The sequence below is a fragment of the Bipolaris oryzae genome (genome assembly GCF_000523455.1).
Source record: "Bipolaris oryzae ATCC 44560 unplaced genomic scaffold scaffold_81, whole genome shotgun sequence".
Lineage (NCBI taxonomy): Eukaryota > Fungi > Ascomycota > Dothideomycetes > Pleosporales > Pleosporaceae > Bipolaris > Bipolaris oryzae.
The window spans coordinates 50,235-75,856 of NW_006911357.1; the positions used below are offsets into that span (position 1 = coordinate 50,235).

Sequence of the window (25,622 nt, forward strand, 5' to 3'; positions counted from 1 at the left end):
CGCTCCATTTTCCTGCCCTCCTACCTCTCCCATGTCGTCTACTGCTGCTGCTGCTGCTAATATTGCTCCCGCTGCCACTACCACCACCACCACCACCACCAACAATCCCATCATCGTCATCACTAATACCTCGTCCACCTCGTCCACACCCTCTCCCGTCTCCACTCTCTTCCACCTCCACTACTACTACCACTACCACTACTACCACCACCGCCCACGCCAGCACCGCTCACAGTCACCCGCCGAACCTGTAACCCTCTTGATTTCACCCCCCGTCCCATCACAATTGCCCTCCATGAATGCGCCCGGCTTGGTCTACTAGCCTTGTCCCACTCAATTGGGCCTTGCACCGCTCTCACCCGGAGCTGCCCACGCTCACCGCAACCCGGGTCCTCTGCGTCTCTGGTTCGCGTCGCATCCAAGCAAGGCTCTGGACGCGCCAAATGAGCCCCGGCCGTTTACTGACTCTCGTCGGCCGCTGTTCTGGCCGTGCCTATACTAGGCTGCGTCCGCTCCCCTCCTTCACGGTAGCCGAGACTCGACCTGCCGCCATCACAACATAATTACAGAATTCGACTGCATCGGTCCGGGACCCACCTACCCCAAACCAACGTCGCGCTCCACCGCTCAGGCATGCGCCATAGTCGTTGACTGCTGCTTCCTTCACTTGCTCTTCTCTGCGCCTCTGCGCCCTGCAACACTTTGACCCTAACCTCGATTTTCCTTGCCAGTCGATCCGCCGCACTCGCCCCGCCGCTGCACCAATCACGCTGGCTCAAGCAACACCCGGCCATTTCCTTTTTCATCCCTGTACACTAGTCTCGCCATACTCGACCTCTATCGATCACGCCCGATCCTCAATACCATTGCCACTAGTCGCCTAATCCTGCAGGCTTATCCAACCTTTTTGACCACCACGTCTCTCCACACTCGGTCGCTACACTACATTTACTTACGCGGTCGCGCCCACGCCTTCCTACATGAGCGACTTGAAAGACCGTTTGGCGCGATTGGGTCTGTCCCAGTACCACCAAGTGTTCGTGGCCGAAGGCTTTGACTCCTGGGAGACAGTGCTCGACATTACAGAATCCGACCTGTACGTTTACCCTCCGCCTGCTTCCTCCCTCAACAGACCCTTGCTTACAACGGCGCAGGAGCTCCCTCAACGTAAAACTTGGTCATCGACGGGTATGTATACACATTGTTCGTATTGCTCTGTCATGTTTAGTGTCGTTAATCCTTTTTTTTAATAAAGAAACTACAACGGGCCATTGCCGAATCGCGCGGACAGTCATCAGAGAAGCCACTTCCTATTAATCTTCCCAGAGCGGGAAGCACCGCAGGCTCGTATCGAAGTGACGATTCAGGACCTGAAAGCAAAAGCAAACAACCGGAGTCAAGCAATCCTTCTTCTGGTGTAACAGGTGCCAAGCGGAAATACCGACGACATCCAAAGGTTTGTTTGAAACTTCTACCATGTAAACCACTTATGCACTCTCCTAACTTTATACAGCCCGATGAACATGCTCCAGAACGCCCACCATCTGCTTATGTCATTTTCTCGAATCGTGAGTGTCACCTCAACACACTGCGACCATGGCTAACCCAATTACAGAGGTGAGGGAGTCCCTAAAGGGACAAGATCTATCCTTCACAGAGATTGCCAAGGTGGTTGGCGAGAAATGGCAAGTTCTGCCTGCGGAAGAGCGCGAAGGCTGCGAACGACAAGCCAATGGCGCCAAGGAAAAGTACTATGCGGAATTGGCCGAATACAAGAAAACACCGCAGTATGAAGCCTACCAGAAGTATCTTGAAGATTTCAAAGCGAAGCACTCAGTTCCAACAAAAGGTACATCATTTGCGCTAAATATCCGAGACGATGGAGTATTAACATATGCAGAAGGCAAGCGTTCAAAACTGGATACAGAGACAAGCACTTCAACCCGGGCGGGTAGCAATGAACAAAATGAGCAAGCAGCAAACAGAAGATCAAGTTTCACACAGCCAGATAGCAATACGCTTGCGCAACAAAAGTCGGATCCTAATCAACCCCCTGGCCCTTCGCGTCTTCCTGCAGGTCCTACCTATGCCTCCAAACCCACATCGCCGACCAATCGCTCGCTTTCTGGTTTCAATTCTCCCCGATCAGGGGAGCAGTTCTCGCCAATTTCCGCGTCTCCACGTTCCGCAGTCATAGCAAGAGACGGCATTTTTGAGCCAGCTGCGACCAGTTCCGTACGGGATACTAGGATTCCATACGACTCGAATTCATACCAACAGTCTGCATTCAACCAGGACAACAACCACCAATCTTCATCAACGCCACCACCACCCTCATACACATACCCATCTCATTATCAAGGGCCAGCAGAATTTCCCTCTCGCCGAGGACCGCGAGACACCACTCGTCTTCCACGTCTCAGTCACGAGGACACGACTTTGTCCTCGGAAAGCAGCCACAGTGGCCAAGGGGTGCACACACCAAGCTATCCTGAACAAGCCTTACCTGCCGACCCTAGCAAAACGATGCGTATGCTTCCCCAGCCAATCCCAAGCATAGGACCTTCACCTTCGCCACTAGACCGGCCCATGACACATATGGCGGCGTCGCATTACCCTCACCACTCGCATGACTACCGCACACAGGGTCCACTAGCGGTCCTAGTAAGAGCAGGAGAGTTGGCGGCGAGGGTAGCGGATGAGGATGCGGCGGTCAACGCGGGATCGCCTTGATTGTTAATTTGACGACCACGCCACGGTACACACGACACACAATTATGGGTTACTTAGTGCCTCAACCAGTAGGCACTGCATGACCTGCTGGACTAAGATTTGCAACGGCTCGCGTAGTTGGTCAAGTTGGGAATTGTTTAGGCTCGTGGCACACGGACCAAGCAACCATTAGCGGATACGCTTTACGTTTTCATACTTATGTTATTTGATATTACAAGAAGATACCCCTGACGCAATAAGTTTGCTTTCTGGACACTCAGTAAGCATATGGGGAAAAGGAAGATTTATCTCGCGTGTAAAGGGTAAGATTTTGGACGGATGGGCCGGTTTAGAAGAGGAGAGGATGGGCACATGTGGAGGGACGTCGCCTCAAGGCAGTCATTTTGGACATGCTAGCGCCCCAAGGAGTTTTGGATTTGACGAAGTATACCACGACGGAAAAGTGACCCGCGGCGCAGCTAGTTCTGTATCAAGTTGGCGGATCGCGCGGAGTTTGTACATATGTACACAGATATGAAATGTACATGTACATACATACATACATACATAGATGGTCTTGCCCGAATCATTGGCACAACGTAACGGGTTGGCTGAGAGAGCCATGTATGTAGGTGTAATAAGCCGTGCTTGGAAAACAAGGTCTTTGGTAAGTAAGCGTGCCACATGGCGTGACAAATGAAGCCTGGCAATAGATTGGCTTACGCACTTGGCTAGCTTGCCACTGGGGGACCCGGCCCAGATGGAGCGGATCTTGATGGATAGTTTAGCCTGTGGTGCCAGCATGGAGACTGCATTTGCGCATGTTTCAGTCACGAGAATCGCATGGCAGATTGGGTGGATTTCACATGTTTGCTAGGTCAGCCAGCATGGGAGATTTGACATGCCGATCGTGGATCGATTACCAGGATGCCGTCTGTGCGTCACGTGAAGTCGCGGGTCCAAAGGCAGTCGGGAACCAGTATCATTAGTCGGTACCCTTTCAATGTCGAGCACATGTGGTCGCAACGATCGACAAGGCGCCATCGAGTCGGTCGCTAGATGATGTTCCCCTCCACCCCTTCCCACTCTCCCCACTCACGCACACACACCAGAAGCTTCGGCACAGCAAAAGACCCTCGTTGGCCCCTCTTTTCAACCCCAGGCATCAAATGATATCTATCCTTGATCGCGTCGCGTGTGGGTGCATCTGATGCTGGCACTGGCTCCCGCCCAAGACGCGACGCCATGCATGCGGGGCATCATGGCCAAATTGCTTTGCCCATTGACCTACCACAGCCACTGGGGGGAATTCCTCAGCTGATTGCAGCATTAGCATCAGGCCTCGGATGCTGAAGATGGACATTTCCCATGTTGATTGGGATCTGGCCGCGCTCAAGCCCTGTGCATGGATGGTTCTGGACCAGGATACATGCAGGCTTGTGGAGCAGTGTCATGTCGTTGTGTCAATCAATACCGATGAACAATCCCAGCGAATAGACGGCCTTTCAGCACTCCTATGGCTGGCTAATCGTACGGCGCGAAAATCCTTCCGAACCAGGGTTTCAACAAGCAGCAGCTAAGGAGATAGATACTCAATGTCCACGCGTTGGTAGCCGTGCAGCGTTCATGCGGCTTCAGTGAGGGTCCACTGTACAGGTTCCGTGTCCCTGGCTTCCGCGGAGCGTCAGCCTCCTGCTCGGCACCCGGCATTCGACCTTAGTGTTAGTCTACTTTACACAGCGGCGACGGCTCACGCACCCCAATGTCGTATTCTTTTCCCTCGGGTCAGGGCTATCATGTTGCACTCCATCAATCACTCAGAGGCGGCCTCAGTTGTCCGTTTTCTCTTCTCCAGCTTTCTACTCTAGGAATACCCCATGTGCTTCAAACCACTCCATGTACAGCTCATGGGAAAGCCCAACTACGGGAACTCATAATCCGACTTATCTTTGTAATGTGTACTAGTGGGCATGGTTGTGGCACAACCAAGTCATGGCTCACACTGTTGAGTAATCTAGACCGCAAGCTCACAATCACACCGCACTCCCTAAATCACGTTTCTCATCGTGATGGCCATCTCGCCGCTCGAATCGAGATGCCCAAATCATGCTCTCGTTTCTGTCTTTGACGTTCGATGTGCACCCACTCCTTTCCAAAAGATACGCTGTCAGGTGTCGCACAACTAAAAATCAGCCAATCACAGCCATCTCCATATTATTTGTACGCTAGCCATCATCCTGGCTCAAGCGTCGCAGCTTCAATCCTATTGTCAATACTACGGTCAATCATCTGAGCACGTCGTAAGCCTTGCAGATACGTATTGCCTTGCTGGTGTTTTTTTTTCTAAGCTGAAATCGCCATATCGGCTTTATTATCCGCGTCAGCTGCCAATCGTTTAGGAACGCGCGAATCAAGGGCTTGACTAATAGATCTGTAGGTGTGCATGGAAAGAACCCGTATACGCCACACTGATTTATTGTGATTGGTAGTCCTGGTCGCTGTTCTCTCTGTCACATGACGCATCGTACCACGGAGGTCTAGACTGGTATCGAAGCGTCCGCGGCCTTGAACGCTGCAAGGCAGCTGTGCCTAGCATAACGCCTTGATTTCCCATTGCAGCCTTGTGCATATCCAAGACTCCGCTCCGCTGCCCAGAATTCGAGCAGGGAGCGCTTCGGCATGTCTACCAATCCCGCCCAATCCGAGCCAGTGGCGTCCCCAGACCATTCCGCAGTAGATGCTGATACCAGCCATGCGCCCGTGGCCGCTACAAGCGTCACAGTACCGCACTCAGTCATACGACGATATTTGGGTCTTAAGCGCTTGGAGAAGCTAGATCTACCCTACCATCCCTTGTACGAAAATGCGGCGTCAGACCATAGGACGAGTTTGGTCGAGTTTTTCAACCGTCTCTTTACTGAAATCGAGCAAGTTGATTTTGACAAGGATCCGAAAGAATGTGGAATCTGGAGTCCCCGGAGTGGGAATGTGCTGATGCCTCCACTAAACGCCACTGGAGATAACAAGGAACTTCCAGTTCCCATCTCAGTCAAGAAACGTATCCTTACAATCAATCAAGAGCGCTGGCTAGCCCGAACATCCACTCACAGTGATTCGCATGTCAAGTTTTCCGAATTGGCGTACTTGCTTGCACGAGAACATAGTCGCAACGAATATGTTTATACGCCTAGTGTCTTTGATGCTGTTGAACTTCTGACGTGGGATCGAGAAGACTTGCTCACTGCTTTGCGTGCATCAAAACATGGGCAAAGAATACATAATGTAGAGATGTCTAGTAAGTTACACCTGACAGTAGGGTATATAGGCCTTGCTGGCCTTGTTGCCAATTCACTGGACCTGCGTATGGTCGTAAGAGCTTTGCTAACACAATACAGTCTTTCAGAATTTTCACGAAATGCCAAAGGTTGCTGGCCGCGATCTTTTGCAAGACCGTGTCTTCCATGTGCTGGTTGTCACTACACAAACCAATCATGCCGAGAGCCCGTCTGAGCTCGCTCGATCCTCGACTGTTCAGCTGCCGATTGACTTTGAGTCCTTTAATGACAGCATGATAGTGCAAAGAAGCCATGTGAAGAAAATAGGATCATCAAGAACCTATCAGATTCCGCAGAGACATGAGAAACCGGGTTCAAAGTCTGTTGACAAGCGGTTACCGCATCAAGGAAAGAAGTTGACAGAGGGGAAGTACGCTTCGCTGGAACGGCTGACTTCAGCACCAAGGAGGCCACAATCTGATGTTGACAGCCTTGGTGATCATCGTTGGGACATGGTGGGTTTCACAAACTAACTTGGTGCAAACATTGTGCTAACTCGGCACAGATGACTTTGAGTACGGCTGGGGGTCTGACACGCATTGCGCCGAAAAGCGTGCAGGAGAAAGAGACTCTGGTGGCGACCGCAAAAGATATAGAGTATGTTCTTGCATACATTGCTGAGCAGCGGCGCCAGAAGTGCGGCTGAGGGGTGGGGGCTGTGAGTATTAATGGTAGTGCCAAAAGCGGCAAGGCTGAGGCCGAGCGAACCACATGTCGTGGCTGCGACACCATGCCACTTTGCGTACATTTTAACTCTAGTAGGCGGCCTTGCGCCTCATGCATACGAAGCACGGATTTGGAGAACCTGTCGTTTTGCTTTTCTGTATCTACCCGACCCATTAATGCCATCTCATCGTTGTCAACTGTCTTTGTGATCCATTGCTAGTACCTCCCGTGTGCTCCTTTGTGTGCTACACTTGTCGCGAGCTTAATCATACACGCAGACCCCTCAGCTCTCGTTGAAGCGCGACATTTCGGTGAAGACACCGCCATGCAGAACTACGGACAAGCACCGGGCTACCAACAGCCAGGAAGCGCGACGGGCTTCGCAGGCCAGCAGAGCGCGCCCCCGCCAGTACCGCCGCCCCCGCCGGGCTATGGAGGTATGCACATGCAGACTGAAGCTACCAAACACCTATAGCAAGAGCTAACAGATGCTCCCGCAGCTTCGCAAGGATACCAGTCTGTTGCTCCCCAACCGCACGGTCAATGGACTCCGTCCACGCCCACGCCAACTCAGACGTCGAGCCCATGGAACCAATCGCAGCCGCAGACTATGGGGGGATACAATCCGGGTACATATGGGACGATATCAGGCCCACAGCGGCAGTCGTACGCTCAGCAACAAGATGTGCCTCCCCCTCCTCCCCCGAAACCATACGGCTTTGCGGCGGCAATGCAACGACAAGAGCAGCAGCAGCAGCAGCAAAATTGGGCCCAGCAGCCTCAGCAGCATGCCAACTTCACACCTCAGCCCCAACAAGGAGGATACAACAATCAGGGCCCTCTACAGCAGACATACCCCTATGTAGCTCCTCCGCCACCGCATGCGGGAAGACCAAGTTCGATATATGGTACAATTCAGACACCCTCAACCCCAAATGCTCCACCCGTGGCTTCTCAGCAAGCCCATGCAAATGTCATTCCAAACGAACAGCCGTCATCATATGCCCCTCAATCTATGCATGGAACAGGCGCACAAGAGTACATGTCACCTAATGCGAATCTAGCAAATAGTATTCATGGCCCTCCTCCGCCGAATGCCCCAACATGGCAGCAGGCACAACAACAACCGCTCCAGGGAGACACAAACCAATTCACTTACACGAGGCCGGCTGTTGATCAGAATCCTTATGTTCAGGGAAACCAGAGTACGCAGCCTTCCTATCAAGCAGGGCAGCCTCCACCGCTTCCGCCGCGCGTTGGACAGCAGACGGGACAAGCTGCGCAAAACCAGCAACCCCAGTACCATCACTACGGACATCAAGCACAGACACCTGTACAATCGCAACAAACACCAACTCAGTTCCCACCACAGCAGCATGGCTACCAACAGCAACCATATCAAGGCCAAACCGTCCCTCCTGGCCAGCAGCAGCAACAGTCATTTGCGCAGACACAGCATCCGCCAAGTCAATATCATCAGCAATCACACCCGCCGACGTATGGACAAACTTCTTATGACCAGCAGGCCAATTCCTTTCCACAGCAAACACAGCCTCAAAATCAGTGGCAAGCCCCGCCGCCTCCAGATCAAGCTTACAACCATCACATTGCACAAACATCTTATGAAACTCCACAAACACCACAGCCAACCCAAGCTCCAAATCTCAACCAGCAGTATTCTCATGTGCCAAACCAAGCCGCTCAGGAGCCCAATTTATCTAACCAAATTAATCTTGCCTCATCAAGCCCCTATGAATCACGTCCAAACAGTCAGCCAGTATCTCCAATATCCAATCGGCCCAGTCTCAGCTACCCCCCTGGGCAAAATCCGCGCTTCAGCCGTGCCGACTCGATAAATTCCGTTGCTTTCGCCAAATATTGTGCCCAACGTGCCGAAAACAAAACAGCGTCTCCAAAACCTACCATACAAAAATTTTCAACGCCGCCTCCACTACGTGACGACAAATCAACATTCAGTGCATTGGCTGCTGGCGGCCCTTCGGACTGGGAGCACTTGGGTGGCAGTGAGGAGATTGACGACGAAGACCTTTTTCGTACAAAGCCGGAGAGAAAAGGGACTGAGATTGCCCAGCCAGATAGCATTGAACTGCCAGCCCACGTTCCATCCCCTCCGTCAACACACGGCTTCCCAAGTCCTGCAATATACCCCACACACCCAGGATCAAGTGATTCAGTAGACAGATACATGCCTACACCTCCTTCCGTCGTGGCACATTCTAGCGAACGGCGTTCGTCAAGTTCCACACCTGAGGGGTTCGTCGTAGAAGATGCGATCGTGGCGCCCTTGAGAACTACCCCTAAGCCCACAGAGGGTACACGGCATCCTCGAGATCAGCTCGCAGGAGCATCGTCGCCCTCAAATCAGCGTACCTCAGCTCAATCAAAATTCTTCTACGAATCGCAAACAGGTGGTATGGCGGGCTCTGTTACTCCCGCTTATGCTGCCGAACTCAAGGCAAAAGACGAACTCATTGATCAATTGAGGGGAGAGTTACAACAGCAGATTGATCAACGCCGCACCGAGTCTGAGGTCTTCAAGGCTGAAAGAGAGAAATTCGAATCTGAATTCGAGGCCGCGAATAGCCACGCGGCGGGTGAGAGGGATGTTCTGTTAGCGCAACTTGAGAACATGAGGTTGACAGCAGACCAAGCTAGTGCTAATTCCGAGGCCGTGGTCAAAGAGAAAGGTCTCACTATCGACAGACTGAAAGAAGATATGGAAGGGAAGGAGAATAACCTCGAAGAGCGCGACAACACTATTGCCGAGCTGAGACGCCAACTCGAAGACGAAAAGACGAAGGAGCTGCCGAAGCCAACTGCAGCAGATCTCATTCCAGACCTTGATCCGTGGTATGTAGGCTCGTTAGAAAGGTACATTGCTATGCTTCGTGGCGAGGCAATGGAGCCACAGGTCCAGGAAAAGATTAAGATATTCAAGACTTTTGTGAAAGCGGAGGCGGGCTTCAGAGGAATCCCACTTTTCGACGCTCCGCCTCAAGTTTCAGCAGTCGAACCGGTTGCTTCGATACATCCTGAGCAAGATTCGGAATCTCACAATAACTCCAATAGCTCTGGTGCAAAACGGGATCTGAAAGTGCAAGTTCTGCCGGACGTGGCGCAACATGATGACTATGATTACAGTCCAGGTGGAAGGCCCATCATATCGCGGAAACCAACATTACCTCTCATGGATATTACGCAGATGCAGCCCCAAACTGCGCCTTCTGTGCAATCTACCACTATTCTGACCCCAACGAGCTCAATCGATGATGACATGAACAAAACACCGATTCAGTCTCATCCTGAAGAACCATTACAATCACAATATAAAGCCTACGTGCCGCCGAACAGAAACCCTGAAGACCCCCCGCCCTTGCGACATAGACAAACGATGTCCTTCATGAATACACCAAGCGGAGCTTCGTCATCAGGCCTTCACAAGGGTCATGATGAGATCTTCTTTGGAGCGGGTGGGCCGGATACTCATGCACCTGTAAACAATTCCCCCCATAGTGAGAGCGACAACTCTATTCCTCCGTTGAATATAAAATCACATGGCCCAACCTCAGTTGTACCTCCTCACGAAAATGATCCGAACAAATACCTCGTCAGACTTCTGCCACGACAGCTTGAGAGTGAACCTAACCGTCAAATACAGAAGCTCAGAGCCAGACTATTAGATGTAGGAAACGGGCTGGTCAAGATGGAAGAGCTTACGGGTACATGGGAAAAGACAACATCTCTCACCCGGCGAAAAAACGATGATGCACGTCGAAAGCGCCAGGAAGAGAACGAGGAGCATAACGACGACTTGTTCAACAATGATGAGATCTCGTATGCGGAAATGAAACAATTGGAAGAGGAATTCAAGAAAAAGGAGGTAGAGCTCAAAACACAAGAGGTACAGGAGGAATACAAGAGCTACATGGAGACCGTGTTCAACCCAGTCTACAATGGACTTCAGGCAGAAATAAGGCAGCTGATGGATATATACGACGAGGCCCAGCATTTCCTCCAAACGTCTGTGTCTGGCGTCAAGAGTCTCGAAGGTGGCGATCCCCCCAGCACCGAAGACTGTCTCGAGTTCCTGAAAGACATACACAAGCAAGCCGAAAAGCGACACGAAGGCATCGTTCGCATCGTCGCCGAACGCGACCGCCTCTACAAGAAAACTGAGATCCAGCCCCTCTACGCCGCCGGCAAAATCAGCGCAATGAAAGACCTAGAGAAGCATTTCGAAGCCGCAGAGAAACAGGCTGTTCTCAGCGCCAAGCGTGAAAAGGAAAGACGTATTAGCCACCTCGTCAACTTTGTAGAAGACATCGTTGTTGATGCTCTGAGCACCGAACATAACGAGATCGACAACATCCTCGCTGCTATTAAGCGCCTAGACGACAGCACCAGTGACACAGATACCCTTTCCCACGCCCAGTCTACCCTCGAATCCCTCAAGCACTCTTCAAAGGCACTGCTTTCTCTCTTCAACGACCTCGAAATCGAACTCAATAGCGCCACCGCAGACGCTGCCATCGCGCAGGCTGAAAGCGATAAGCGCGGATCGGAGCGGGTGCGCGAGTTGCAGGCTGAGAAGAAGGAGGCAGAGAAGAAGTTGGTGGATGAGTATACGAGGAGAGTAGGGGTGTTGGAAAGCGATGAGGCGGCGATTAAGGCGTTGGTTGAGAGTAAAATGCACAAGGGAAACGGAGATAATGGAAAGGAAGAACGATTGCGTATGGCGCTTGAAGAGGCGAAGAGGAGGAATGGACATGCTTGATTGAGATTGAGTATCAAACCGAGTATGATATATATTTGATATGGCGTTTTCTTAGCGATAATTCTTACATGTTGTCATACGTACAAGATCTAATTCATCACATCCCATCACGGACATTCCTCTCCCTTCCCCTCCCCTTTCCCTTCCTCTTCCTCATCCTTACCCTCCAAATGCGTTGTCCGATCAATCCCCAACCTCATCTGAAAATACTCTCCAACCCCCCACTCCCTATCATCCCCTTGGCCTCCTTCCTTCCGCAAATGCGGCAAAACCCCTACTCGAGCATCCTCATTCGGACTGAAGAAAAACGGCACACTATACCTCTCCTCGCCCCCGATATTGCGCACCCGATGCACAGTACTCTGCCACGTTGCGCCCGTCACCAATTTCAAGAAATCGGCAATATTCACCACAAACGCACGCGGTTCGTAGTGCACGGGGACCCAGCCGCCATTGGCATTCAGCACCTCGAGGGCCGGGTAGGAAGTCGGGGATTGGCAGACGAGGGTGAACCAGCAAAAGTCCGTGTGGGCGCCTATGCCGACGTCCGAGGCGCGTTGCTGCGGCGGGTAGTGGACGGCGCGGACGTTGGTCATGGGGTGCGAGGTTATCTTGTCAAAGTGCGTCTCCGGGAGGGAGAGGGCGAGGGCGAAGATGCGTAGCAGGCGCTTGCTGAAGGTGAACATGGCGCGGTAGTAGCGGTAGAGGGCGGGTCGCCAGAAGAGAGCGGAGGGGTGGGTGGGCCATTGGTTGCGTGGGGTTTGGGCGCTGGGAGAGGGCGTCGAGGTTAGGAGGGAGAGTTGTTCTGGGTCGGTGAAGTCTTCGCCCATTAGGAAGCCTTCTTTGAGATCTATTGTGTATATTAGTGTGAGGATCTGGTGTGTATATGAATGTAGTGGGTAGTATGGGAATGGGAATGGGAAAAGTGTGTATGTATGTGTGTGTGTGTGTATGTATACTTACCACCTCGTGTACTGGGATCTAGTTTTCCCTCCAAGAACGCCTCGTAGCCTCTGAATTTCTCCGTCTTTTGATTATGGGTTTCCATTTTGACGTCGGTGGGGAGGGCAAAGTATTTTTCTAATGCGGCAAAAGTATCCTCTAATACTTCTTCGTCTACGCCATGGTTTACTGCGTAGAAGAAGCCAACGTCTCGACAAGCAGCGCCTACTTCCTTGGCCAGCTCTTTTCTATCTTCAATATTGTCCGAGTATATCCGCTGAAAGTCAATCTTGGGTAGTGCGCTGAATGTTTCCTTTGCTTCGGCTCCCTTGAGTACGCGCCGTCGACCCGGTACGCCGCCGTCATGGTAGTGAACCCAGGTTTCAGATTCCATTTCTGCTGTTGTTGCAGTCGACATGGTTTGCTTAGGAAATTTACAGTCAAGATACTCCAAATAAACTCGAATACAGTATATAATTCACGAATGCAAGTGGTCGCAGAAAATGGAAACGTATATACCATGTGCAGAAAAGCAATAGACGGAAGGCGCCACAACTACAAGCACTCTCCCCACCATCACTACTACCATCACTACCACCATTATCCATCCCACCGGCTGTTGTAGCCATGGAGATCTTGCAGGCGCAGGAGTAGAATCGCTGTATCAAGCCAATTGGGACAGACCACGTTGTGGGGCAAGGCGTAAGTATTGTGGCAAAACCGAACCACACCTACATGAACTGTACATGTCCCCCCTCAGGCCAGAAGACGGGTGGGACGTAATCCAAGACTTTGTACATATGCCGCCGCTGCATTTTTCGGAGAAGAGCGACTGGGTGGGCAGACGCGTCCTTGCTTTCATGAATCCTGATCCTGATGCACGGGCGGAGGAGGGGGGGGTGTAGAGCAGACATTGACCGATGGGCGGGTTGAATGTAAAGTGGGTGTGTGGACATGCGTGTGTGTGGACAGTCGAACTACCAAAAACGGCAATGCAAGCTACTCGCACACCGCGGGGAGGGTTGAAAAGAAGGCTAGAGCAGGTTACGGGGAGGAAGGACCCTTGAATAAAGCACTTGTCAGTGCTCTTTGGGCGTATTTCTCAACTTGTAACTTGTGAATAGTGTACGATATTTGCACAGCTTCTTTCGAACATGCTTTGGGGCGGACGCCGCCATCTGCAGCCACGGCACTTTGCCGAAGAGACCCTTGGCTGAGTGGTTGGATCTACCAGGTGATCCTTACGCCAATGACGAAACTTCCAGATTGGTATAGCATATCGTTGGCCATCGGAGTTGAGCGCGCTTGGACGACTGTAGAGATATACCGTGCAGGCACTAGCGCTCTGCAGAAGGGGGGGTTGCTGGTCCAGGCAGTTGTATTCGTACGACTCGGTAATTTATGAGTGTATAATACGCATTGATACTATAAGTGGACAGATGGCATATTAAACAGGACGATTCATTAATAACGCAGTGTGTAGTGGATGAAGGCGGCGCATGCGTAAGGTAGTGCGTAGGATTTATTGCTCCACAGTGGGTAAAGCGTCATGAATCCCCGCCTCCCCGCGCCCTCGCCCTTGGTCTTGAGGGGGGCCGTGGCCCCAAGATCCCTAGACTTAGGCTTGCATCTCAAAAATAGTAGCATGCCGATGCAAACACGATTCAAATATGCATAAGTGGGTCCTCCGTGAATAAAAAAAGGGTATCCGTGTACTATGTATTATGTGGACTTTTGGAAGGTTTAGAACAAAAAAAGAAACATCTGTCGTGACATAGCAAACAGATAACACGTTCATGTATTCATCGATCGTGCTTCGATAGTGAGGCGATTTGCAGATCGTTCGGGGTAATAACTAAAGCAGAACTCCTTTTCTTAACCCATCTATTACTTATCGAGAATAGCCAAAACCCCCTGGGTATATTGTGAAATGCAAAAAGTCAACAAACAAAAGCCGCAGTTGAAGTCCCCGGGGACACGCAATTGACGCTGACTGCGGCATTTGGTAAAAAAGTCTATTTCTTTCCCAGCTTATGCAAGAGATCCTTGCCCTTGCCCAAGAGACCCTTTGCAGCACCGTTGTCGTCGTGTTTAGCTTCGTCGCTCTTCCCCGGCGCAGATGCGTCATTGCTGATGACGTTGGCTGCACCTCCTCGGCCGTAGTGTTTGGGGCCTGCAGTCTCTGGCTGTGGTGAGCCCTCGACGTCTTGAGCAGCACGCGCAATCTCGGGGCGCTCGGGGTCGTTGCGAGCCATATTTCCAGTTCCGCCTCGACCGGTGGTGTAGGTATCGCCCTTGAGTGTCGGTGTAACGAGGTCTTCTGGCTTGGGATAGTTTGTTGGGTCGTCTTTTGCAATGTTGCCTGGTAGGGGTCAGTACAGGCAACAAGAAAACTCCTATGCAGCAAGCGACAGCCCGCATACGACCAGGCTTCCACACTGACTAGAGCCTGGATGCGCTGTTTGTAAAAATTCTCACACTCAGCAGTCCGTCAAGCTGACGCTGCGAAATTGTGCTTATCAAAGACTCAGGAGAATGCAAGTAACTTACCAGCACCTCCGCGTCCGTGTGAGGCCACGCGCTGGTGGTTATCCGTCGGTCGAGTTGCCATGATCAGGGACAATTCGGTCAGAGAGAGAGAGAGAGTCCGTAGGTAGAATTGGAGGTCGCAAGATGACGAGGTAGCGACTGGCGCAGAGAAAAGGAAATCAACAAAGACCCAAGGGATGAGGCGATAGAAGCCACCTAGCACGTCTTATATTACACACTCGCTTGGCTTCTTTTGCAAGCAGTAAAGCCGGGCAGTCGAATCAAGACTTTTCGAGGGCGCTGGTCCGGTTCGCGCCAGGAGGACCATATTTTCTCAAGCACCATTGTCGTTAGCACCAGTAGCCTTGTCGGGCCTGGGCACGACGCGCCAAAGGGTGCTCAACCGTGTGTGATTTGGCGGTGCCTTGCCCTCTGACCTGTTGAACCTTCCATGCTTTGTGCGTGCGTGACTCTTTTTTGGAGTTTCTGTGACTAAATTTTTAATTCATGGGGCGGGGTCGACAGGACGCAGGCGGGGGAATGCTGTAGTCTGCCATGAGGTGACACGGCTCCAAAACCAAGCGAATGGGGATAGAGGAGAGCGCTTCTTTGGTACAAAGAAAAATCAGGGTGCACTAGGGTTTTTGACGTTGGCATGATTGCGAGTACATGTTATCTTGAGTGCCAGCGCGTGACGCAACCAGCATGCATGTAAGTAGTGTACGTACGCAGGTGGGCGTGTAATGCCATTACCATCTTTGCCGAGGTCGCAGGCGGCAGCGTGGGGGGGAACGAGTACGAGAACGATGCGCCAAAGGTTCCACTTCTCCTCCACCACCTCAAACTTGACAGCTCCATTGCGCAACGTGTATTTGTATTCTTATTCTTCAGACCGTGACGCGTTACATGTTCTCCCGGGGCGCAAAGTTTCAACACGATCGGCAGTAGCATGTTTCAAACTTTATGTTTTGTATTGTTCTAGCGTTTACGCAAACCGTTCTTGAACTATTCGGCAAACGACACTGGAAGCTATAGTACAGTCTATGAAAAAACGCTTCTCCAAACTTGATGAAACTGCCAATCAATCCGGCTAAAATCTTGGCGGTGCATTTCTCATGCGAGATGATCGCCCTCGCTTCTTCATATTATAACGCCGTCTATGCATCCCAAAAGAGACTGCTTCAAATACCCAAATATACCCTGGCGTCTGTGTTTCGCAAAAGACAACAAGGAAAGCCCAAACGCCGAAAATGTATTCCAATGTACAGGGTGGTGTGACAGGCCGTTGCCGGAAATCTAATCGCTCAAATGACAAGAAAAAAAATGTTGTTGTTGTTGTACAGTGCGTGTAAGAGGTGTTGGTCGACAAGTCTTTTTACGCCGGCGCGGTGCCATTGACGAATGCAATGGAATCGGATGGTCCAATTGGATGTGTAAACTGAAGCATGTTAGAATGCGTTGGTGGTGATGATGGTGCTAAAAGGCCGGACGTACTTGGATGCGAGGACATTGGGGTCATTTAACCACCATCTCGTGGCTGAGGGCCGTCGCCGGCCATGGAGCACAGCATTGCCGAAGATTGTCTTAGTCGAGCACCTGGGTGAGGAGCTCCTCCGTCTCTGGGTTGGGGGTCGCCGTAGGCGAGGTTGAGAGTTTGCATATCAAGTCTCATAGTGATGATGGGTGTGGTGGTAGTGCTGATTTGCATGCGTGTGTGTGTGTGTGTGTGTGTGTGTGTGTGTGTGTGTTCAAATTTGAGTGTGATGCTCAGTAAAGTGTGTGTAGTATTAATGTTTGTATTGTAGTGATGTGATGGTGGTAGTAATAAGATACAGTCTAGAGGATGTACAGAGAGTATATAAAGCTAAGGAAATCCTGAGGCCTGCCATAAAACCAGCTGCCTACAAAAACAGGCAATGACTGCCTTCTCCAGGCGGTGACGCAGAGGACCATATGGTATTCCGCCCCAGGTGATGGAATTGGACTTGGGAAGGACGATAGACTGTGCCCTGTGCGGAAGGCAGGGCGGGCGGTGATTGGCGGGTGCCCTGACGAACAAGGCGACCACCAGGCTGCAAGGTCGAGTAGCGGCCTTCTGGAAGACTCAGAATGCAGTCACACCGAGGGTGACTGGATTAGTCGACCGGGAGTGCTGCGCAAAAGCGCCGGCGTCGAAGTGCGCATTGTGTGCTAAGGCAATACTCGCAGGCAGAAAAGGGCGCTCGGTGGAGCGTGTGAATGGTGAACCAAGGTTCGTTGCCTGGGCTGGTGCAAGCGGCGGCCCCCAAATGGTGCACAGCCGCAGCAAAGCCACTGAGCCGTGGCAGACACGGCAGACTCGAGGCACTCTGCGAGTTTGGCCCCGTTGATAAGTAGGGAGCGGGCAGCCCCCAAGTGCTCCGGCGAGCGACCAAGAGCGAGTTTCGAGTTGAGTTGCTGCAAAGGCGGCGGATTCGGTCACCGGACCCTGACACAGCCCGTAACAGCAGCAGAAGCAGCACTTTCCGGATTGGGCGGCCAAGTGCTGCGCCCCGGAGGACCATGTCGTCGTGAGTTACGCATCCAGGGCGGACTAGCGGAATGCCCTGCAAACCGCAAAAGCGCGCGCAACAAGATGGTGGTGGTGGTAGTGGTGGTGGTGGTGACGAGGAAATGGAAGTCGCTTGCTGAGACAAAACGTATGGTGGGCGTGCTGAGGTGCAGGGTGATTGGGGGAGTTGATTGGGTATGGTGGCGCAGCCATCCATTCATTTTTCCCAATGGGGAATTGGTTTTCCTGAGGCACCATGTCAGTCACAGCAACTAGAGGACCACGAAGGACTTTTATTTTATTTTTTGGAAGGGGGGGGGGGTGCGGATGCAACTTACTGCCACCGTCTCCAGGGGGGCCGCTGCCATCGGGCATCTTGGGCTTGTTTGTGGCGAAGAGCATGGTTGTGATTGTTGTTGTTGTTGTGGTGGTGGTGGTTGATGTTGAGATGGGGAGTCAAGTAATAATAGTAGTAGGTGAAGTAAGTATGCGTGTAGTGATGATGGATGCGAATGTCCTGATTTGGGCGGGCGCAAGAGTGTTTATGAATGGGGACGGGACAAGACTATGTCTGAGACTTTAAGATTGACAAAGGCGGCTTTTGGGTTTGTCGAGCAGCGGTGCAGCGGGAGTATCAGTAGTTGTGACAGTGGACCGATAGTTGGGACATATATATTTAACTCGCAAAAGTCATGGTCCCTCAGCATCACCATGGACTGACGTCTACGCTTGGCCATGGGCTCGATGATGCATTCACGGGGCAACGGACGGGCCAGACGGGCACCCAGCGAGTACGTGGCCCTTTTCGGCGCAAGTCTGGAGCACATGTCGGGCGAAGTGAAGCAATTGCACATTGCTTCTCTGGGATGAGTCTTGTGCGGTGGATGCGAAAGGGGATGCAACAAGACAGAGCCGGCGCCCCCACTCTCTGGGGGTGAAACAGCCAATCGCTATCCGGCTGAGCCTTCCCGGCGTCTCAAAGCGTCGTCGACAAGACGGAGGGCCGTGCGCGGATAACATAAGCGGTCGCGTGTTTGTGAGGAGGGCCCTGCTGACGAGGCTGGGCTGACCAGCTTGCTTCACTCTGTCCACAGCGCCCGTGTCATGGACGACGACCTGCCACGGCTCCCAGCCCGCCACGCCCGCAAAGCCCGTCTTTCTAGACGCCTTCTCCTTTGGTCGTGCCATGCCGTCATAGGGCCCTTTCACCCTCAATTGATCCCTATCCTATCCCTCTGCCTCTCCCTCTGTCTGCTGCTCTCGGGCCTCCACCAATGCGTTGTCACTCACGTTCTGGCCAGCCACGCTATCCATCCCACCCCCCCGTCGCCCGTCGCCCGTCTCCCCCCTCGGCCCGCCTGCGCAGCCAATGCAGGTACATTATACGTTGGACATGTACATACGCACTCGACACTGCCATTCATTCATTCATTCACTCATTCACCCACTCACCAAGCCCGCTGACGTTCACGGCCGCAACAGATGTCGTGCGCCGTGGGTCGCCGGGCCATGGGTCAGCGGTGGCATGTGCTGCGGAACTCAGCTTGAAACCTTCCGTCCAGGGTTTCATCCCTACAGACTCTACCCTAATGTTTGCGTGGCCTCTGCCATTGTGCCCTGGGCCTTCTTCGCTGCCTGCCTGCCTGCCTGCCTGCTTGCCTTTCCGCCTAGACGGCACTACCTCCTGAGACAAACTGTACTTTGTGCTGTAACATACTTAGTCGTCGGCCTGCCAGGGGGGGCGGGCTAGGCACAACCTTTCGCCTACTGGACCGTCCGCCCCGTCCCAGAATAGCCCCAGCCTACCACGACGTTGCCCTGAGTTGCCCTTGGGCCTGCTTGCCCTTTGCCTGGCCGTGGTTGCCCATGGTGCAGAGCACGTGAGACCCTTCAGTTGCTTACCAGGCCTGCAACCAATGCCTTGCCGTGTCCTAATGTTTTGCCTGCCCTCTTGCGACTCCCAGTAAAACACGACGCTTCATTTACTCGCTCTGCCTTCTCCACTAACGGTCTTTGTTTCGCCCATCAGGGGCAGCGTCTAGAGTCTAGAGCTCTCCACTCCACGTGGCAGCCGTCTCCCATTTGCATTTGCATTTGCTGCGTACATTTGGCCTTTGCATTGGCATTGCCATGGCCGTGGCCTGGGCCTGTCTGCATAACACAACCCAACCCTCTCACTCTCTTCACCACTCCTATACATAGCAAGTGTGAGCTTTGCTTATGCGACCGCCACGGCGTCTCGCTCCACGTTGCTTTTGGCGAGTTGCCGCAACATGTCAGTTTGCTTCATTTCCCTTGCCCTTCCATGGCCTGCTGCCACACTCGTCATCAACAGGGCCCGACGCCCGGCCCGGCCTTTGCTTCTTTGCCTCTCGCTCCCCCGTGTTGCCGTCTATGATGCGCATCATTGCGTTTCCCACTGCTCAACTCAATTCCAAACTTGGCACACACAGCTGCAGAGCCAGGATGATGATGAAGATGATGATCCTCACAAACCCACCAGACACGATTCTTCTTGTCGGAAACATTGCCCTGTCCCTACGCCCTTCTCCGTGTGATGTAGTCGATTGATGGGCTCTAGCTGCGGGGCGATCATTCTGGTGCCATGTCGGATCGACCAGACCCTGCCGCCAGGCCCAAGCCGTTAACCGTCACTGCTCCACCTCAGCTGCAAACAACTCTCTGCCCCCGCGACCACCACGCGAAACTTCGCTGGGCCCAGGGTATGGGCTAAACACTTGTTGAAGAAGATCTTTCGAGGAAATTACCCCTATCCACCTCAATCATGCCGCCAAAGTCAAACTTCAAGCGGGCCATGCCCCAGACGCAGCCGTCCATGCTGGCGTCGCTGCGCACCACGCAGCTCGTGGGCGACTCAAAGGCCGTACTACCTGCAGGTACGAACTGCCCAGTTCGTGGGCTCACTCGTCTGACCATGACTTGCAGAGCTCATCAACACCATCCTCGACTACCTGCCCGTCGCCGACATGTTCAACTTTGCGCGCACCTCGAAACGTATGCGCGAGATGGTATATGACGACACAAGATGGCAGCAGAGACTGAGGAGCATGGGTTGTTGGAACGAAGCAGAGGCCAAGCAGAGGTTCGAAGAGGCCATGAAGAAGAAGTTGCAGGCACAAAGAGCAGAGGATGCACGCATAGCAGGCGTTGTGCCCAATGGCAGCACCAGCTCCATGGCACCGGGCAACAATCACGTGGACAACACCAGCATGACTCTCTTTGACGCTACCATAGAGGAGGATATGCTGCGCAAATCCCAGGATCACCAAGGCAGACCCCGCTCCACGACGCTCGACAAAGGCTTCAACGATATGACCCTGTCGGCATCTGGAACACTAGCCCCAAGCTCCTACATCGTTGACCCACAAGCTGCCGTCAAAGTACTGGCGAACGTGCGTTCCATACGGGGCATGGCACGACAAGAGTATGGCAAAGTGTATGGTGCCTTGGCTCCCTTCTACTACGACATTGAGAGGTCGCGAAGTCATGCCGATCCTATATTATTCCGAACGTATCGTGACCCGGAGCAGCAAGCCCAGATGCTTGCCCAGCTCAAGGTATTTGCAAAGAGCGACTATGCTCAAGGCTGGCATCAGCGTGAAGAAAAGCTCGATACAATGACCGGCATCTTCGAGAACGCCGTGCTTCGCGAGTTCGAGCAAGGCTACGCTGAAAAGGACTTTGATGGCCGTATGAAGCGGTTTGCCTCAGTCTTGGTAGCCTTGAATGGCGGTGCAGCATGTCTAGACTCGTTTATCCACAATCACCCGTTGATGTTGGACAAGGAGAGGCTCGGAGATCCCTCCGATTGTTTGCAAGGTGATGAGGTGACTTTGAAGCCGTCGCATGAATTTTTCAAAGGTCTAGCTACCGAGCTCAATAACGAGGCCGCTATCATTGATCGTGTTTTTCCGCCTACGGTTGACGTTCTACAGACCTTTCTAGAGCGTGTTGCAGACGATGTCATTGCAGAGTACCTCACAACTCTTTTTGACCAGGCTCATGACGTGAGCATCGAAGCCTATTTGAAAACTGTCGCTGGCATTTTCGACCAAGCGCTGCAGCTAGCAGTATCCCTGCATCCCACCAAGGCCTCCAAGCCTGATTTCCAGCAAGAGGCGATTCGCATCATAACTCGGTGTTTTGAGCCTCATGTCGATCTTTACCTGCAAGAGGAGTTGGATTATTTCAAACGCAAGTCGGCGGCAGAGGTTGATGTGTGGGAGAAGCGACTGCTGGAAGAAGAGCTAACTACTGAAACTCGGTTCATGGCAAATGTGAACCGGAAAGCTGTTAAACAAGATTTTCTATCGTCGTTCAAAAAGGTGGTCATGATGCCCGTCAATGTACTACCCACCATGGGCGGCTCCAGCTCGAGTAAACCCAGCGCAAATAGAAATAGCACCTTGGATCCGACCTCGAGAAGTGGCACTCCGCTTCCTGGCGATGGGACCTCGACCCCACGGATGGACGCCCCGACGTCTGAACTTGCTGCCAAGGCGGCCATTATGAACTCGCGGTTAGAAGGAATTCGATCCCTTTTCAGTATCGAGGTTGCCCTTAATCTGACGCACATGGCCAAGACTAGTCTCGAACGTGCTGCTCGATTTGTCCAGCTTGGAGGCCAGTCTGGTGAAGAGGCGAAAGAACAGTCGGAACAAATTTTCATTCACCTTGTACAAATTCTCGGGAACCGCCATATGAAATTGGGGTTTGACAAGGCTGTCAGCCACCTAGCGGATTACAAGCCGAGAGAGGTGGCGGACCACAGCCAGGAAGGAGTTGCGCCACTTGTAGCTTTTCTGGAGCTTGTCAATGTCGGAGACCTTATACAGCAGATGGTCGAAGTCTTTTATCTCCAGGAGCTTGTTGCTGCCAACCTCACAGACCGGGATGATTTCCTTAGCCTGGCAGCAAAAGAGAAGAAGCGATTTGAGGCACAACTCGACGAGAGCGTGGCTGCAGGTCTCAACAAAGGTATTGATGTGCTGATGGACGAGGTCGAGTACCTTTGTGGTACGACGCAGGATCCGACCGATTTCAACCCTCCGATTGGGCCCAACGGCGTGGTAGAGATGTCGGACATTGGGCCGAGTCAAACAGCACTCAAGATTGTAGAAGTTGTGTCGTCACACACGAGCATGCTCATTGGCAGCACAGACAAGAACGTGCTTGATGTGTTCAACCAGGAAGTAGGCGTGCGTCTGTTCACTGCTCTTTGCAAGCATTTGAAGCGGCAGAGAATCAGCGTGGATGGCGCCATCAAGCTCATTAGGTAAGGTAGCATCTGGCTCTGGATACCATGGGGGCGTCTACTGACTATGTGCAGCGACATGAATGCCTACAACACGTACATTGTCTCTCTGCGTAACAAGCCGCTCATCCAGTACTTTGCTGCGCTGCGCGAGCTCTCACAAATATATCTGATTGACGCGAAGCAAGCCAAAGAGATTGCTACCATTATTGCGGACACAGACCGGTATCACGGCATCTTCCGAGCGGAGGAGGTGTACGAGTTTGCAGAGAGAAGAGCGGACTGGTATCAAATCAAAAGCGCAGTAGAGAAGCAAATGTACGGAGTTGGCTGCTGGGTCATGTGAAGGACTACCGGGTTGAGTGAGTGGCGCAGGCTGAGAAGCAGAAGGGATGCAGGACTACCGCTTTTGGACGAGTATGTATGCAGTCTGCCGATAGGGCAAATGGTGCGAGAGAAAAAGTAAAAATCAAGCTGTGTGTTTGGTGAGTGTGTGTATATGCGTACGAGAACAAATGCCGCATGTGTATTAAGCAGTCCATAGCTATATGAGATGACTGGCGGATGGGATGGATGCAAACATGTGTTGGCTGGGTGCGTGAAGGCAAAGGTGATGATGGCGCGGTAGTGTTTGGGGTTCCCCAGCCTCCTCCTCCTCCAAGGTCGGGCCGTACCTGACTAGACCGCGCCCGTGCATGTACGTCTTCACACCTCATCGCGCATGCCTCGATTGTCGCAGTCTGCCCTAGTGCCAGCCTCTGTATCCAGCAAACCTCTGCGACGGTGTCCTCTGCTGCATCTCCGGCTTCTGCGTATACACAAGCTGCATTCAACGCCCCTGTGCCACTCATCTGCTGCCCGTGACTGGACCCCGCTACGAGTCGTCGGCACAACGGGACCGCTCGAGAGGCTGCGAAGTGTTTGGCTGCACCCTGGCTGCTGTCTCTTAGCTGTCTCTTGAGTCTGGGCCGCGACCACAATAGTTGCTTGCTGGGTGAGAGCCTGCTGGCGACGCTTTGGCTCCCCAACGACGCCCTGTGTAGACCTGCGCCTGTTGCGCGAGCCTTCCTCTCACACGCTCCGGCTTCTGCATCTTGCAATAACTGACCGTGCTTCCCGCTCATCGACCTTGTAGTTGCGACTCTCACTACTCCCACCAAACACCACAGCCATGTCGGGTAAGCATCCGCTCGCAGTCTGCCACGCGCCCACGGCCGCATGCTAACATGGCGCATCAGACCCTCTCCCCGCAGAGGTCGAGGCCTCGTACTCGGTCATCATTGACGACATTCTTCGCGCGAGCGACATAAATACCATTTCGGCGAAGCGCATACGAAAGGGCCTACAGGAAAGAGTCGGCGAGGACCTGTCGCATCAAAAGGAACAAATCACCACGCTCATCATGCAGCGCTTCGACAAGTTCAACAGCGAGCAGAACGGCGCCTCTGACGTCTCGGAGCCCACTCATACCGTCGCGAATGGCACAAAGACATCCAACGGCGATACATCAGACATGTCCAACCACAAGCGATCGCCGCCCGATGACGAGTCTGTGATGTCGGGGCCTGACGAGAACCCACCGCCCAAGAAGAAGAACAAGAAGACCAAAGTGAAAGATGAGGACGACGACGCGGCGTTTGCAGCCAGGTTACAGGCAGAAGAGAATGCGCGCATGGGCAGGGCAACACGGGGCGGAAACACGAAGCGGAAAGCGCCCGCGCCCAAAAAGAAGGCCAAGAAGAAGAGCGCAAACAAAGTCAAAGACGACGACGACAGCGACGTTGGCTCAGGCAGCGGAGGCGAAAAGAAGAGTCCCAGTCGGAAAGGAGGCTTCCATGTCAGTTTTTTTTTCCATCTCATCTATCTCTTTTTTTTTCCTCTACGTTTGCGCGAAATCCAAAAGCCCTAATAATCCATTTTACTAACTCAAATTTTTTTTCCATTTACAGAAACCAATGGCCCTCTCCCCAGCCCTATCCGAACTCCTCGGCGAAACACAACTCTCGCGGCCCCAGACAGTCAAGAAGATTTGGGAATACGTCAAAGCGCGCGACCTGCAAGATCCCAACGATAAGCGCCAGATTCGCTGCGATGACGCTATGCGCGCGGTCTTCAAGCAAGATCGTGTGCATATGTTTACCATGAACAAGATTCTTAATCAGAATCTTTATGCTGTGGATGAGGTGGTGAATTAAAGTTGGTTGCTTGTTTGGTTGGTTGGTTGGTTAGTAGTTTTTGTCTGGGGGGAGGGGGGGGGTGTCAAGCCAAACAAAAAGCTACATAACATGACTATTTACTTAGTCTAATGCTTTTCCCCCTTTCCCCCTTGTTTGCCCCTCATTCTTCGTTTCTATTTTCCTTTTGGATTTCTGAGTTTGGATTTTTTTGTTCTCTCTCTCTCTCCCGAGTAGCATGGCGTATTCACGGTAAGAGGTCGTGTATTTTTCTTGTTCTTCTTCTTCTCTTTCAGCGCGCATCTTTTCTTATGGCCTATCTTTTTTTTTCATCTCAAGCAGAGCAGGATTTGGTAGGGTTGGGGGGTTTTCCTTTTACTCCTTTTTTTTTAAAGTATCACACTTCTTTTCTATCTTATCTCTATTCCAAAGGAGATGGGCATGGTCAGGGGGTTGGTCTGTTGGTCGTTGATACTTGAATCAAAAAAATTAAAATAACATACATATATAGCATATATACATATTGGGCGAAAAGGAGTGAGTGGGATTGGGAATGCATGCGTAAGGCAAGGCTGGGCCGGGGAGGGGGGGTGGGGGGATAAGCGAAGTGAGGGAAGGGGAAAGGGCAAAGCGTAGTTGGGGGATATAAGAAGTAGCATGAATG

General features: G+C 52.5%; 11 protein-coding genes across 11 annotated transcripts; 6 read left to right on the top strand and 5 right to left on the bottom strand.

The window, feature by feature from the left end:
* Positions 1 to 980: 980 nt before the first annotated feature.
* On the top strand, positions 981 to 2,733 carry COCMIDRAFT_97534 (uncharacterized protein; the record flags this gene model as incomplete). Its single annotated transcript, XM_007690614.1, has 6 exons — positions 981 to 1,096; positions 1,155 to 1,188; positions 1,256 to 1,456; positions 1,514 to 1,568; positions 1,616 to 1,849; positions 1,901 to 2,733. 6 exons carry the CDS (start codon positions 981 to 983, stop codon positions 2,731 to 2,733), a joined length of 1,473 nt encoding a protein of 490 aa, XP_007688804.1.
* Positions 2,734 to 5,391: 2,658 nt separating this feature from the next.
* Positions 5,392 to 6,693, top strand: COCMIDRAFT_97533 (uncharacterized protein; the record flags this gene model as incomplete). Its single annotated transcript, XM_007690615.1, has 3 exons — positions 5,392 to 6,007; positions 6,108 to 6,502; positions 6,553 to 6,693. 3 exons carry the CDS (start codon positions 5,392 to 5,394, stop codon positions 6,691 to 6,693), a joined length of 1,152 nt encoding a protein of 383 aa, XP_007688805.1.
* Positions 6,694 to 7,038: 345 nt separating this feature from the next.
* COCMIDRAFT_97608 (uncharacterized protein) lies at positions 7,039 to 11,508 on the top strand (the record flags this gene model as incomplete). Its single annotated transcript, XM_007690616.1, has 2 exons — positions 7,039 to 7,150; positions 7,214 to 11,508. The coding sequence occupies 2 exons, from the start codon at positions 7,039 to 7,041 to the stop codon at positions 11,506 to 11,508; spliced, it is 4,407 nt and encodes a 1,468-aa protein (XP_007688806.1).
* A 107-nt stretch (positions 11,509 to 11,615) lies between these two features.
* Positions 11,616 to 13,079, bottom strand: COCMIDRAFT_37507 (uncharacterized protein; the record flags this gene model as incomplete). Its single annotated transcript, XM_007690603.1, has 3 exons — positions 11,616 to 12,358; positions 12,472 to 12,849; positions 13,064 to 13,079. The coding sequence occupies 3 exons, from the start codon at positions 13,077 to 13,079 to the stop codon at positions 11,616 to 11,618; spliced, it is 1,137 nt and encodes a 378-aa protein (XP_007688793.1).
* A 1,386-nt stretch (positions 13,080 to 14,465) lies between these two features.
* On the bottom strand, positions 14,466 to 15,061 carry COCMIDRAFT_6024 (uncharacterized protein; the record flags this gene model as incomplete). Its single annotated transcript, XM_007690580.1, has 2 exons — positions 14,466 to 14,812; positions 15,001 to 15,061. The coding sequence occupies 2 exons, from the start codon at positions 15,059 to 15,061 to the stop codon at positions 14,466 to 14,468; spliced, it is 408 nt and encodes a 135-aa protein (XP_007688770.1).
* Positions 15,062 to 17,083: 2,022 nt separating this feature from the next.
* On the bottom strand, positions 17,084 to 17,726 carry COCMIDRAFT_37509 (uncharacterized protein; the record flags this gene model as incomplete). The annotated part of the gene is made up of 2 exons (XM_007690604.1): positions 17,084 to 17,180; positions 17,227 to 17,726. 2 exons carry the CDS (start codon positions 17,724 to 17,726, stop codon positions 17,084 to 17,086), a joined length of 597 nt encoding a protein of 198 aa, XP_007688794.1.
* Positions 17,727 to 18,051: 325 nt separating this feature from the next.
* Positions 18,052 to 19,377, bottom strand: COCMIDRAFT_27028 (uncharacterized protein; the record flags this gene model as incomplete). Its single annotated transcript, XM_007690590.1, has 4 exons — positions 18,052 to 18,459; positions 18,800 to 18,867; positions 18,962 to 19,215; positions 19,316 to 19,377. The coding sequence occupies 4 exons, from the start codon at positions 19,375 to 19,377 to the stop codon at positions 18,052 to 18,054; spliced, it is 792 nt and encodes a 263-aa protein (XP_007688780.1).
* A 917-nt stretch (positions 19,378 to 20,294) lies between these two features.
* On the top strand, positions 20,295 to 23,130 carry COCMIDRAFT_97509 (uncharacterized protein; the record flags this gene model as incomplete). Its single annotated transcript, XM_007690617.1, has 3 exons — positions 20,295 to 20,406; positions 20,456 to 22,805; positions 22,860 to 23,130. The coding sequence occupies 3 exons, from the start codon at positions 20,295 to 20,297 to the stop codon at positions 23,128 to 23,130; spliced, it is 2,733 nt and encodes a 910-aa protein (XP_007688807.1).
* A 359-nt stretch (positions 23,131 to 23,489) lies between these two features.
* COCMIDRAFT_27030 (uncharacterized protein) lies at positions 23,490 to 23,957 on the bottom strand (the record flags this gene model as incomplete). The annotated part of the gene is made up of 2 exons (XM_007690591.1): positions 23,490 to 23,829; positions 23,893 to 23,957. 2 exons carry the CDS (start codon positions 23,955 to 23,957, stop codon positions 23,490 to 23,492), a joined length of 405 nt encoding a protein of 134 aa, XP_007688781.1.
* On the top strand, positions 23,956 to 24,979 carry COCMIDRAFT_6026 (uncharacterized protein; the record flags this gene model as incomplete). Its single annotated transcript, XM_007690581.1, has 3 exons — positions 23,956 to 23,962; positions 24,023 to 24,621; positions 24,734 to 24,979. The coding sequence occupies 3 exons, from the start codon at positions 23,956 to 23,958 to the stop codon at positions 24,977 to 24,979; spliced, it is 852 nt and encodes a 283-aa protein (XP_007688771.1).
* A 98-nt stretch (positions 24,980 to 25,077) lies between these two features.
* COCMIDRAFT_97557 (uncharacterized protein) lies at positions 25,078 to 25,437 on the top strand (the record flags this gene model as incomplete). The annotated part of the gene is made up of 1 exon (XM_007690618.1): positions 25,078 to 25,437. A coding segment is annotated over one exon (360 nt), but the record flags the coding sequence as incomplete, so codon positions are not given.
* Between the last annotated feature and the right edge of the window lie 185 nt (positions 25,438 to 25,622).